This window comes from Bos grunniens, chromosome X (genome assembly GCF_055505025.1).
Source record: "Bos grunniens cultivar Pamir isolate PY7600 chromosome X, Bosgru_T2T1.0, whole genome shotgun sequence".
Lineage (NCBI taxonomy): Eukaryota > Metazoa > Chordata > Mammalia > Artiodactyla > Bovidae > Bos > Bos grunniens.
Genome location: NC_141194.1, coordinates 45689143 through 45702376, shown reverse-complemented (window position 1 = coordinate 45702376; position 13234 = coordinate 45689143). Strand labels below are relative to the sequence as shown.

The following is a 13234-nucleotide window of genomic DNA, read 5'->3' as shown; positions in this document are numbered from 1 at the left end:
ATAGGATGATTTAAGTTAATAAATGCAAAGTGTAGTTGCCAAGGGATGAACACATAAAGGTAACATCATACACACACACATATACACAATGTGATATTATTAAATATTTGAAAAAGAAAGAAACCCTGCTGTGCCCAACAACATGGTTGAACCTGGAAGATATTATTCTATGTAAAATAAGGCAGAGAAAGACAGATACTATATTATCTCATTTATATATGGAATTTAAAACAGTCCAACTCATAGAGGTAGAGAGTAGAATGGTGGTTGCCGGGGCTCATTTGGGTGGAGAAAATGGGGAGATGTTGGTCAAAGGGTAAAAACTTTCAGTTATGTAGGATAAATGAGTTTTGGATAGCTAATGTATTATACATATGGTGACTATAGTTAGCAACACTGTATTGTATAATTGAAATTTGCTAAGAAAATAGATCTGAAGTATTTTCTCATCTCAAAAAAAGACAACTATGTGAGATGATGGATATGTTAATTAACTTGATTGTGATGATCATTACATAATGCATACATATATAAAAACATCAAATTGTATACCTTAAATATATATAAGTTTTGTTATTTATCCCTCAGTAAAGCTGGGGGGAAAGTATTTAGAGTAGTGTCTGCTGCATAATGTCTGTTGTTTAAGTGTTCACTGTTGTCGTTGTTGTCGTTATGGCTGATTTATGTCAATGTTTGGCAAAAACCACTACAATATTGTAAAGCAATTAGCCTCCAATTAAAATAAATTAATTAAAAAAAGAATGTATTCTAGATGCTGCAATGTTATAATGATAAAGACAAATCCAGTCATAGCACCATGTGCCTTCCCCAGGATCTGAAGAGAAAGCCAGGGTTGTTAGGCTAGAGGTGAGTAGCCAGGGCCCCCTCAAAAGAGGTAGGGAGAACCTTGCTGACAAGCAAGTGAGGCAAACTTCAATCCTGAACAGTTACATTCCCCAGACTGCAGCATCTGCCATTTGTACAAAATGTACTATAGTATTTCAGTAAACCCCATGAATACCCAGTAAGGCCAAGTTCAAACAGCTCCCAGCTGTTTCAATCACGTAATGTCAGGGATGGGGATAAGCTCCTTGCTGGAGACATGGCTAGAGCCAGGGCCAGAGTGCTTGGCTGCAGGTGCCAGGACCATCCTAGAGAAGCACTAGCTCCCTTAATCTCCTCCAACTTGGATGAGTAGAAAGGAAAAGGAGGAAGGTGGCCATCCTGTTAGAAACAACCCCATTTAGACAGAGAAATTGTGAAGACCCAAATAGCATCTGTGAAAGTGAAAGTGAAAGCTCAGTCCTGTCCGACTCGTTGCAACCCCATGGACTGTAACCTACCAGGCTCCTCCATCCATCGGATTTTCTGGGCAAGAATACTGGAGTGGGTTGACATTTCCTTCTCCAGGAGATCTTCCCCACCCAGGGATTGAACTCCGGTCTCCCACACTGTAGACAGACGCTTTACCGTCTGAGCCACCAGGGAAGTCTAAATAGCATCTGTGCTGCTGCTGCTGCTGCTGCTGCTGCTAAGTCGCTTCAGTCGTGTCCGACTCTGTGCGACCCCATAGACGGCAGCCCACCAGGCTCCCCCATCCCTGGGATTCTCCAGGCAAGAACACTGGAGTGGGTTGCCATTTTCTTCTCCAATGCATGAAAGTGAAAAGTGAAAGTGAAGTTGCTCGGTCGTGTCCGACTCTTAGTGACCCCATGGACTATACAGCCCACCAGGCTCCTCCGTCCATGGGATTTTCCAGACAAGAGTACTGGAGTGGGGTGCCATTGCCTTCTCCGAAATAACATCTGTAGGGAGCACCTATTCACCATGTGCCTTTGAAAGCACTCAGATCACCATTAACAATTTGCATGTGGGCATCCCAGTCCCAGCAGTCCCACAGGCAACTAGGGCCCAGGAGAGCTTTGTCCCCTTGCTATGTGTGGAAGCTGAGCAGAAAAAAAGTTTGAGCCTTTATCAGCTTTCCTTCCCTGGATAACTCCTAAATGAGGCAAAACCAAGGAAAGCTCAGTACGGGGCACAACCTGAATGGACAGACAAAATTAGCAATAAAACATATAAAACAGAACTAATGCAAATTCACTAGGGTGGTAATTGAATGCTGGTTGTCTTCATAGTCTTTATAGTTGTCTTCATAAGTGTCTTCATAGTCTTCATAGTCAGTGCTAGTGTTCAGAAAAGGAAAACTGTAGTGATGTGATCTAGAGGGTGCAGTCATGGAAGGCTTCTTTGAGGAAGAAGAATGTGTGAATTTGGTCTTAAAGTCTGAAAGGACTGGAATAGAAGGCTTCTTTGGGTCAGGGAGGGGATAGTAGTGTGAGCCCAGGTATAGATCTGTGATTTTGGTGAGTAAGTAGCAAACAGTATTTGCCACCCACCACTAATACCACCCCTGCCCTGAAAGGGTTTATGGAATTTCCAGGGACAGTGGGGTAGCTATGTACATTTTAAAACATTCAGAGTTGCTTTGACTTTGATTTCTTTTCTATCACAATATTTAACTTACTTTGAAAGTTCAAATGAACTAAAGGAGGCAATGGGTTTTTTACATTTATCAAAAGGAGTTTTTAAGATCTATGAAACACTGGTCTGAAAGCAAGAAAGCTCAGCACCATGTTTATCAGGTAAGGCTAGCCTCATGACCTGGATACTGCATGTTTAGATTTGAGATTTACAACAATTTTACAAGGTAAATATGACTCTCCTAGTTTTATAGTTGAGGGAATTGAGCCTTAGCAAGGTTAATTCATTTGCTGAGTACCACACAGCTAGGAGATTAAGCAGCTAAAATTCAAACTCAGAACTTTAAACTCTAACTGATGTTCTTTCCACCATTCTGTGCTGCTTAGTGGCCTTAGCTACCCTTTCTGGTTGGTTTTCTGAACAGTGGGTCATTCTTAATCATTCCTAGCACATCCCTTCACTTAGCTTTATGACTAATCTGATGTCTGAAAGCTCACTTTCAACCCTCTGGGGAGCCAGAAAGACCAGGAAAAGGGAGAATTTTAATGACACATCCCTCTAGTCCTATTCCCCTGCCACAAAGACAGAATTCTCTGTCATTCATTATTATCCTCAAATACCTATAGAAACAATAGGAGGTTCAGTTGATGCTTTTAATTTAGCTCTAAGATCATGTGCATCCTTTCCATTTTTGAAAACTATTAAAGATTTTGAAGGCTAATAATGTTTATGACACACCAATTCAGAGGGAAAGGAAGCAGCAGGCTGAAGTTAGGAATAGAGGGAGGGTTGACTCTGCCTATATTCTAGCCAGGTGGGCACCCACCTATTAGCTGTGTGGTCCAGGTCTATGTGCATGTGTATTATGTTTTGTAAGGTAGGTTTCATGCCTTTACAGAATCAAAGTAGACTACATGGATACATTCTCCTCAGCTTGTCCTGCTTTTGTAGTTAGTTTGACAGGGCCAACTTTTTATGCATATTGTTTCACAAAGTGTTCCTAGGTATTATAGGAGTTAGTTCATGAGTGTGCATGTATGCTTAGTCGCTCAGTCATGTCCGACTCTTTATAACCCTTTGGACTGTAGCCCACCAGGCTCCTCTCTCCATGGAATTTTCCAGTCAAGAATACTGGAGTGGATTGCCATTTCCTACTCAGGGAATCTTCCTGACCCAGGGAATCTTCCTGACCCAGGGATTGAACCCACATCTCCTGTGTCTCCTGTGTTGCAGACAGATGGATTCTTAACCTGCTGAACCATCAAGGAGCCACCCCATTATTTTGGCAGGACCAAACTTGTCCAATTTGAGCATGGTAAAAGGAATCCAAACTCTGAAACAGACTTGTAACTACATTGTCCCACTCTGTATAGCAGACCTATCTTTCTTGTAAACTTGATATCAGGATTACCCAATGGATTAGAACCAATCTCTATGCAAAAACTTAGAGATTGATTATAAATAAAATGATTTATATGATTACAAGATGATTTATGTGCATAATCATTATGGAAAGAAAAGAACACCATGATGTATTTGGCAACCTAGGGTTTTGAGATGGACAGAGCTATGCTGAGAATCCTTAAAGACAGTTTTCCACACCCTACAGAAAAGCTCTGTTTACCATGCAGTGTGAAGACTTAGGATTGGGAATCTGAATATATGTGTGCTAAGTCCCTTCAGTCGCGTCCAACTCTCTGAGACCCTATGAACTATGGCCCATCAGGCTCCTCTATCCATGGGATTCTCCAGGCAAGTATACTGGAGTGGGTTGCCATACCCTCCTCCAGGGGATATTTCTGACCCAAGGATCAAACCCATGTCTCTTAGGTCTCCTACATTGGCTGGCAGGTTCTTTACCACAGCGCCACCTAGGAAGACCGGGGAATATGACATCAGTTCAGTTCAGTCGCTCAGTCCTGTCTATCTCTTTGTGACCCCATGGGCTGGAGCACACAAGGCTTCCCTGTCCATCTCAAACTCCCTGTCCGTCACCAACTCCAAGAGTTTGCTCAAACTCATGTCCATTAAGTCGGTGACACCATCCAACCATCTCATCCTCTGCCATCCCTTTCTCCTCCCGCCTTCAATCATTCCAAGCATCAGGGTCTTTTCCAATGAGTCAGCTCTTTGCATCAGGTGGCCAAAGTATTGGAGTTTCAGCTTCAGCATCAGTCCTTTCAATGAAATTTCAGGAGTGATTTCCCTTTGGATGGACTGGTTTGATCTCCTTCTGGTCCAAGGGACTCTCAAGAGTATTTTCCAACACCACGGTTCAAAAGCGTCAAGTCTTTGGTGCTTAGCTTTCTTTATACTCCAATTCTCACATCCATACATGACTACTGGAAAAATCATAGCTTTGACTAGAGGGACCTTTGTAGGCAAAGTAATGTCTCTGCTTTTTAATATTCTGTCTATGTTGGTCATAGCTTTTCTTCCAAGGAACAAATGTCTTAATTTCATGGCTGCAGTCACCATCTGCAGTGATTCTGGAGCCCAAGAAAATAAAGTCTGTCTCTGTTTCCATTGTTTCCCCATCTATTTGCCATTATGTGATGGGACCAGATGCCATGACCTTAGTTTTTTGAATGTTGAGTTTAGGCCAGCTTTTTCACTCTCCTCTTTACCTTTCATCAAGAGGCTCTTTAGTTCTTCACTTTCTGCCATAAGGGTGGTGTCATCTGCATATCTGAGGTTACTGATATTTCTCTTGGCAATCCTGATTCCAGATTTTGCTTCATCCAGCCTGGCAATTAGCATGATGGATTCTGCATGTAAGTTAAGTAAGCAGGAATTGCTGACAATATACAGCCTTGACATACTCCTTTCCCAATTTGGAACCAGTCTGTTGTTCCATGTCCAGCTCTAATTGTTGCTTCTTGACCTGTATACAGCTTTCTCAGGAGGCAGGTAAGGTAGTCTGGCATTCCCATCTCTTGAAGAATTTTCCACAGTTTGTTGTGATCCACACAGTCAAAGACTTTGGGTAGTCAATAATGCAGAAGTAGATGTTTCTCTGGAATGCTCCTGCTTTTTCCATGACCCAACGGATGTTGGCAATTTGATCTCTGGTTCCTCTGCCTTTTCTAAATCCAGCTTGAACATCTGGAAGTTCAGGATTCATGTACTGTTGAAGCCTGGCTTGAAGACTTTTGAGCATTACTTTGCTAGCGTGTGAGATGAGGGCAATTGTGCAGTAGTTTGAACATTTTTGGCTTTGCCTTTCTTTGGGACTAGAATGAAAACTGACCTTTTCCAGTCCTGTGGCCACTGCTGAGTTTTCCAGATTTGCTGGGATATTGAGTGCAGCACTTTCACAGCATCATGTTTTAGGATTTGAAATAGCTCAACTGGAATTCCATCACCTCCACTAGCTTTGTTGGTAGTGATGCTTCCTAAGGCCCACTTGACTTCACATTCCAGGATGTCTGGCTCTGGGTTAATGATCACACTATCACGGTTATCTGGGTCATTTTGTATAGTTCTTCTGTGTATTCTTGCCACCTCTTCTTAATATCTTCTGTTTCCGTTAGGTCCATAGCATTTCTGTCCTTTATCAAGCCCATCTTTGCATGAAATGTTCCCTTGGTATCTCCAATTTTCTTGAAGAGATCTCTAGTCTTTCCCATCCTATTGTTTTCTTCTATTTCTTTGCATTGATCACTGAGGAAGGCTTTCTTATTCTCCTTGCTGTTTGGAATTCTGCAATCAAACGGGTATACCTTTCTGTTTCTCCTTTGCCTTTAGCTTCTCTCCATTTCTCAGCTATTTGTAAGGCCTCCTCAGACAATCATTTTGCCTTTTTGCATTTCTTTTTCTTGAGGATGGTCTTGATCACTGCCTCCTATACAATGTCATGAACCTCCATCCATAGTTCTTCAGGCACTCTGTCTATCAGATGTAATCCCTTGAATCTGTTTGTCACTTCCACTGTATAATCATAAGGGATTTGATTTAGGTCATACCTGAATGGTCTAGTGGTTTTCCCTACTTTCTTCAAATTAAGTCTGAATTTGGTAATAAGGAATTCATGATTTGAGCCATAAGAAAGCCTTCCTCAGCGATCAATGCAAAGAAATAGAGGAAAACAAAAGAATGGGAAACATTAGAGATCTCTTCAAGAAAATTAGAGATACCAAGGGTACATTTCATGCAAAAATGGGCTCAATAAAGGACATAAAAGGTAGGGACTTAACAGAAGCAGAAGATATTAAGAAGAGGTGGCAAGAATACACAGAAGAACTGTACAAAAAAGACCTTCATGACCCAGATAATCATGATGGTGTGATCACTCGCCTAGAGCCAGACATCCTGGAATGTGAAATCAAGTGGGCCTTAGGAAGCATCACACGAACAAAGCTAGTGGAAGTAATAGAATTCCAGTCGAGCTATTTCAAATCCTGAAAGATGATCCTATGAAAGTGTTGCACTCAATATGCCAGCAAATTTGGAAAACTCAGCAGTGGCCACAGGACTGGAAAAAGTCAGTTTTCATTCCAACCCCAAAGAAAGGCAATGTTAAAGAATGCTCAAACTACTGCACAATTGCACTCATTTCACACGCTAGTAAAGTAATGCTTAAAATTCTCCAAGCCAGGCTTCAGCTGTATGTGAACTGTGAACTTTCAGATGTTCAAGCTGGTTTTAGAAAAGGCAGAGGAACCAAAGATCAAATTGCCAACATCTGCTGGATCATCAAAAAAGCAAGAGAGTTCCAGAAAAACATCTATTTCTGCTTTATTGACTATGCCAAAGCCTTGGACTGTGTGGAACAAAATAAACTGTGGAAAATTCTGAAAGAGACAGGAATACCAGATCACCTGACCTGCTTCTTGAGAAACCTGTATGCAGGTCAGGAAGCAACAGTTAGAACTGGACATGGAACAACAGACTGGTTCCAAATAGGAAAAGGAGTATGTCAAGGCTATATATTTTCACTCTGCTTATTTAACTTATATGCATAGGACATCGTGAGAAACGCTGGGCTGGAGGAAGCAGAAGCTGGAATCAAGATTGCTAGGAGAAATATCAATAATTTCAGATATGCACATGACACTACCCTTATGGCAGAAAGTGAAGAAGAACTAAAGAGCCTCTTGATGAAAGTGAAAGAGGAGAGTCAAAAAGTTGACTTAAAGCTCAACATTCAGAAAACTAAGATCATGGCATCCGGTCCTGTCATTTCATGGCAAATAGATGGGGAAACAGTGGGAAAAGTGTCAGACTTGATTTTTTTGGGCTCCAAAATCACTGCAGATGGTGACTGCAGCCATGAAATTAAAAGACGCTTACTCCTTGGAAGGAAAGTTATGACCAACCTAGACAGCATATTAAAAAGCAGAGACATTGCTTTGCCAACAAAGGTCCGTCTAGTCAAGGCTATGGTTTTTCCAGTGGTCATGTACGGATGTGAGACTTGGACTATAAAGAAAGCTGACCACCGAAGAATTGATGCTTTTGAACTGTGGTGTTGGAGAAGACTCTTGAGAGCCCCTTGGACTGCAAGGAGATCCAACTAGTCCATCCTAAAGGAGATCAGTCCTAGGTGTTCATTGGAAGGACTGATGTTGAAGCTGAAACTCCAATACTTTGGCCACCTGATGCAAAGAGCTGACTTATTTGAAAAGACCCTGATGCTGGGAAATATTGAGGGCAGGAGGAGAAGGGTATGACAGAGGATGAGATATTTGGATGGCATCATCGACTCGATGGACATGGTTTTGGGTGAACTCTGGGAGTTGGTGATGGACAAGGAGGCCTAGCCTGCTGCAGTTCATGGGGTCACAAGGAATCAGACATGACTGAGCGACTGAACTGAACTGGACTCATCTGAGCCATGATCAGCTCCCACTCTTGTTTTTGCTGACTATATATAGCTTCTCCATCTTTGTCTGCAAAGAATATAATCAATCTGATTTCAGTATTGACCATCTGGTGATGTGTAGAGTGTAGAGTCTTGGAGAGTGTAGAGTAATGTGTAGAGTTGTCTCTTATGTTGTTGAAAGAGGGTGTTTTCTATAACCAGTGCATTCTCTTGGCAAAACTCTATTAGCCTTTGCCTTGCTTTATTTTGAATCCCTTAGAAGAAATGGAGTAGCCCTCATAGTCAACAAAAGCTTCAGAAATGCAGTATTTGGATGCAATCTCAAAAACGACAAAATCATCTCTGCTTGTTTCCAAGGCAAACCATTCAATTTAAGAAATAAATCATTATAAATATCGTCTTCCTCCTCTCCCTCTTCCATCCATTTCCCTTTTTTCTCTCTTGTCCCCATTCTCCTCTTTGTATTCCCTTGAATTTGGCATGTATCATTGTTGTATTTTTCTTATAATTTTTGTATATATCCCTAAACATTATGTGGCATTGTTTTGTGTTTTTTTAAACTTTATATAAACAGAATACATGTAGATGAGATAAAATTATATAGAATAGAAAGCAGGGGAATTATGAACATGTGATTTAATATGTGGGCTGCCTTGGTGTTACAGGTTTTGGAATGGGCATTGGGTTCACCAAAACTTAATATGTCAATAAAAGTAAGTAAGCAAGTAAATGAATAGAGATATAAGGGCACTATACATTGAGTAATTATGAGTGTCTAATAGACTGGGTTTAATTCAATTTCATATACCCAAGAATAAAAATAACAATCATAATGGATAGGCAATATATTTTTTGTATCCAACTACTACTTTTATTTTTCTCATGCAATAAGATTTGTGAGATTCATCCATGTCAACATATGAAGCTTTTTATTCACTTTCCCTACATTTCTCCTGCTAGACGAGTCCTTTTCCAAAAACCCCCAGAATTCTAAGTGTTCAGCCTTCTCTAGGTAATCCTTCCTGGCCAGCAGCCTTTGACTACCTAGCTACTCTTATCACTCATTCCCTCTCTGATATGCCAGTCTTGATGGCCTACTTAGATTCCTGAGTATACTTCAGGCAACTAGTCAGTTCATTTCATACTTCTGGAAGGCTTTCAAATATTTTGGAAGAGGAAAAGCCCTTTGTAGCAGTGCATGTGTGGCTTACTGCTTCCTACTTCACATCAGCAGTCTTGTTGTAAACACATATGTGCATTGAGGCTGAGGTCTGAGACAAAATCCACAGATGTAGGCCAGAGGATTTCTCTAATAGCATCTAGTTAGCCAACTGTTAGTGTCATAAGCTAAGGTAACCTGTCCAGATTTAAACCAAACCACCTCTCACTGATACACCAGAACAATGGCAATGTTAGCGTTCTGCTGTGCATATGTGCCAACTGTCCTTATACCCACTCTCCACATACCTCCAACAAAAAGCCTTCTCTTTCTTTCTGTCTAGGACCTGATCCGGAGAGACATTCTATACTACAAAGGCCGCATTGATATGGATAAATATGAGGTAGTGGACATTGAAGATGGCAGAGATGATGACTTTAATGTAAGCATGAAAAATGCCTTCAAGCTTCACAACAAGGAGACTGAGGAGATACATCTATTCTTTGCCAAGAAATTGGAGGAGAAGATACGCTGGCTCAGAGCTTTCAGAGAAGAGAGGAAAATGGTACAGGAAGATGAAAAAATTGGTAAGTGACCTGAGAGGAGAAAGAAGAATATGGATATGAAGAACATAGAAGAGTTAAATTAATTTTCATTTTTCTAGAGGCAGAGAAATTTGTGTTGTAAACTGACATAATCCACTTTGGTGGTTTCCTATTATTAGGTTATTTTTGGCAGATAACAATAGTTTCTATTAGTCAGGGTTAAGTGATACTTAGAGGTTGATTTCCCCTACATTATCACTGTTAGATGAGATTAATACACTTAAATCAAACCTCAGGCTCAATTCTCCCAAACATACAAAAGTGTATTAGCAAACAAACACAAAAGCAGTCATACAGCCTGTTCTGTAATTTCAATGAAGTCACAACTCTGTCTTTAGATACACAACAGCATCTTCTGTGAAAAGTTTAGGTTAGTTGAGGCAGATTTGGTAATTTTGGAGAAGGGAATGGGTACATACTCTAGTATTCTGGCCTGGAGAATTCCATGGACTATATACAGTCCATGGGGTTGCAAAGAGTCGGACACGGTTGACAGACTTTCACTTTCACTTTCAGCTAACTTCCTAGTCAAAGTCCGGTGACAAAATCCTCTGATTAGGCCAAAATATAGTACTCATTTTCAATCTTAAATTTCAGGCTTCCTTCTGAAGTATATATATAGGCTATAGGGTTCACTGTCAGTGAAGGCAATGGCAACCCACTCCAGTACTCTTGCCTGGAAAATCCCATGGACAGAGGAGCCTGGTAGGCTGCAGTCCATGGGGTCGCTAGGAGTCGGACACGACTGAGCGACTTCACTTTCACTTTTCACTTTCATGCATTGGAGAAGGAAATGGCAACCCACTCCAGTGTTCTTGCCTGGAGAATCCTAGGGATGGGGGAGCCTGATGGGCTGCCGTCTATGGGGTCACACAGAGTCGGACTCGACTGAAGCGACTTAGCAGCAGCAGCAGCAGCAGCAGGGTTCACTGGATTCTTATACCCAGTTCTTGTGAAGGCTTAAGTGCCTATATGACATTTGTGGAGAGGGCACATCTTGTACAGCATTCTTTTTTATCAGTGAAAATTCATTTTCACATGTATTAGACTAATTAGGCCTCCCAAATTAAGGTGACTGAACTGCTGGTAGTTGTGGCCTCTTGAGCAAAGACTTCTGAATGTTCAATATGTTAACAAATCACTTCTTGAGTGTGTATTCCTGATTAGATCACTTTAGGTGTTAACTAAATGCCCCTATTAATGTTCTTGTATATATCATGTTCTCTGTATAAAAGTATTTTAAAGTAAATTATAGAAAATATAACAGGGCCACTTGCATGATTTAAAACCAGGACCATTTGCATGATGTAGAATCACACTAAACCATACTCTTTTATTTCAAATAAGTTATTCTCCTTTCCACAGGGAATATAGCTGGTAGAGATACTTTTTATACTGCTTTCCCACTGTGGGATTTAGCATTTAACCTTGTGGTTTACAAAGTACTATCTGGTCTCCTGCTCATGGTCCTGCCTTTCTGGCATAAAAAATACAATACAGCCAGGCTTTGAAATTCCTTGAGAGGACACCAGAGTTTCTGGTTTTGCCTCACTCCTGCTGCTGCTAAGTTGCTCCAGTCGTGTCTGACTCTGAGCGATCCCATAGATGGCAGCCCACCAGGCTTCCCCGTCCCTGGGATTCTCCAGGCAAGAACACTGGAGTGGGTTGCCATTTCCTTCTCCAGTGCATGAAAGTGAAAAGTGAAAGTGAAGTCGCTCAGTCATGCCCAACTCTTAGTGACCCCATGGACTGCAGCCTACCAGGCTCCTCCACCCATGGGATTTTCCAGGCAAGAGTACTGGAGTGGGGTGCCATTGCCTTCTCCTGCCTAAAGGAGGAGAATTATACCTTAAAACATCTGTATTCAAGTTGGAAGAAACTGCCTCTCAAAAAATGGGCCTACCATTTGAGTCCTGGTACAAATATATTTTCCTATCTGAAGTATTGGGATTGAAATGGTCCAAAGGCAAGGAAGGATCATCAGAAAGACACTGCTTAGTCTTATCTAAGTCTTCTCAGGTTTTGGGTAGAGTACTTATTGATAATTCACTTTAAGTCCCATTGAATTCAGTTTGCTTTTAGCATTTGGGCACTGCTTTAGGACATGATGTAGAATCATTACAGAAATTCTACTGGCTGCTTGTCCTAATGGAAGGCACCAACAATCTCTGACACTGCCTAGATTGTTAGTGCTATTAGAGGAATTGTTTTAGTGTGCTTTTTGCAGATCCTAGATCAACTAGAAGACTCATACCATTCACTCTGGTTCCAACATATCTCCCACACTGTAGAAAAGCTTCCAGAAATTGCTTCCCAACAGTCGTCTTTTTAAAAATATTAAGAATTTGGTCTAATTATAACAGTAAGTCATTTTCTTTGAAAGAAATTTTGGGGAAAAAACACAAAATACAAGGAAAAAAACACCTAAAAATCACACATGAACATACTACCCAGAGATAAATTTTATAAATATTTTTGTATATTTCCTTCCCATCTTTTTTCCTATGTGTCTAAATTAAAAAAAAAATTAGAGTGCCTGAATCTTTATTTCTGTCTCCCCCAACCTCTGCCACTTCATGACAGATATAAATTTATATCTTTGTCACTTAAAATTATATCATTAACATTTCTGTAAATCATTTACTATTTTAATCATTATTTTTATGGCTGTCATGTGGATTTACTATAATTTTTGTTTTTTATTTTTATTTTTAAATTATAAAATACATAGTCATAATAACCATTTAAGCACATATGGAAATATAATAAAGTTTAGCATTCTGTTCCCTTCTCTGTTGCTCCTATGCTGTGTGAGATAATCAGTATTAATTTGATGTGTTTCTTTTCATACTAATCTCAAGTTCATATAAACATATACACATAAGACTTTATAAAAATATAAATATTATACTAAAAGATACAAATTGTACTATACATATTACTCTGTAACTTGCTTTCTTAAACATAATTTATCATCAGAACCACTCCAGTTGAAGAATACAGAATCTAACTATAACTCCTTATATCAGTCAGGGTTCAATAAGAGAAGCATAACCAATAAGAGATAAATTATTATTAAGAAATTTATTATAAGAATTGGATTATGTGATTGTGAAGGCTGGCTAAGCAACTCCAGGCATTCAGGTTCAAACATCATGGGTAGAC

At 40.3% G+C, this 13234-nt stretch overlaps 1 protein-coding gene across 19 annotated transcripts in view; it reads left to right on the top strand.

Annotated features, from left to right (window-relative positions):
• Nucleotides 1-13234, top strand: part of ARHGEF9 (Cdc42 guanine nucleotide exchange factor 9) — a 555038-nt gene that overhangs the window by 517750 nt on the left and 24054 nt on the right. For all 19 annotated transcript variants that reach the window (XM_086390082.1, XM_086390069.1, XM_086390074.1 and 16 more), the window contains one exon: nucleotides 9808-10051. In XM_086390082.1, the coding sequence (XP_086246208.1) occupies nucleotides 9808-10051 (244 nt within the window). The remainder of the gene's footprint in view (nucleotides 1-9807; nucleotides 10052-13234) is intronic.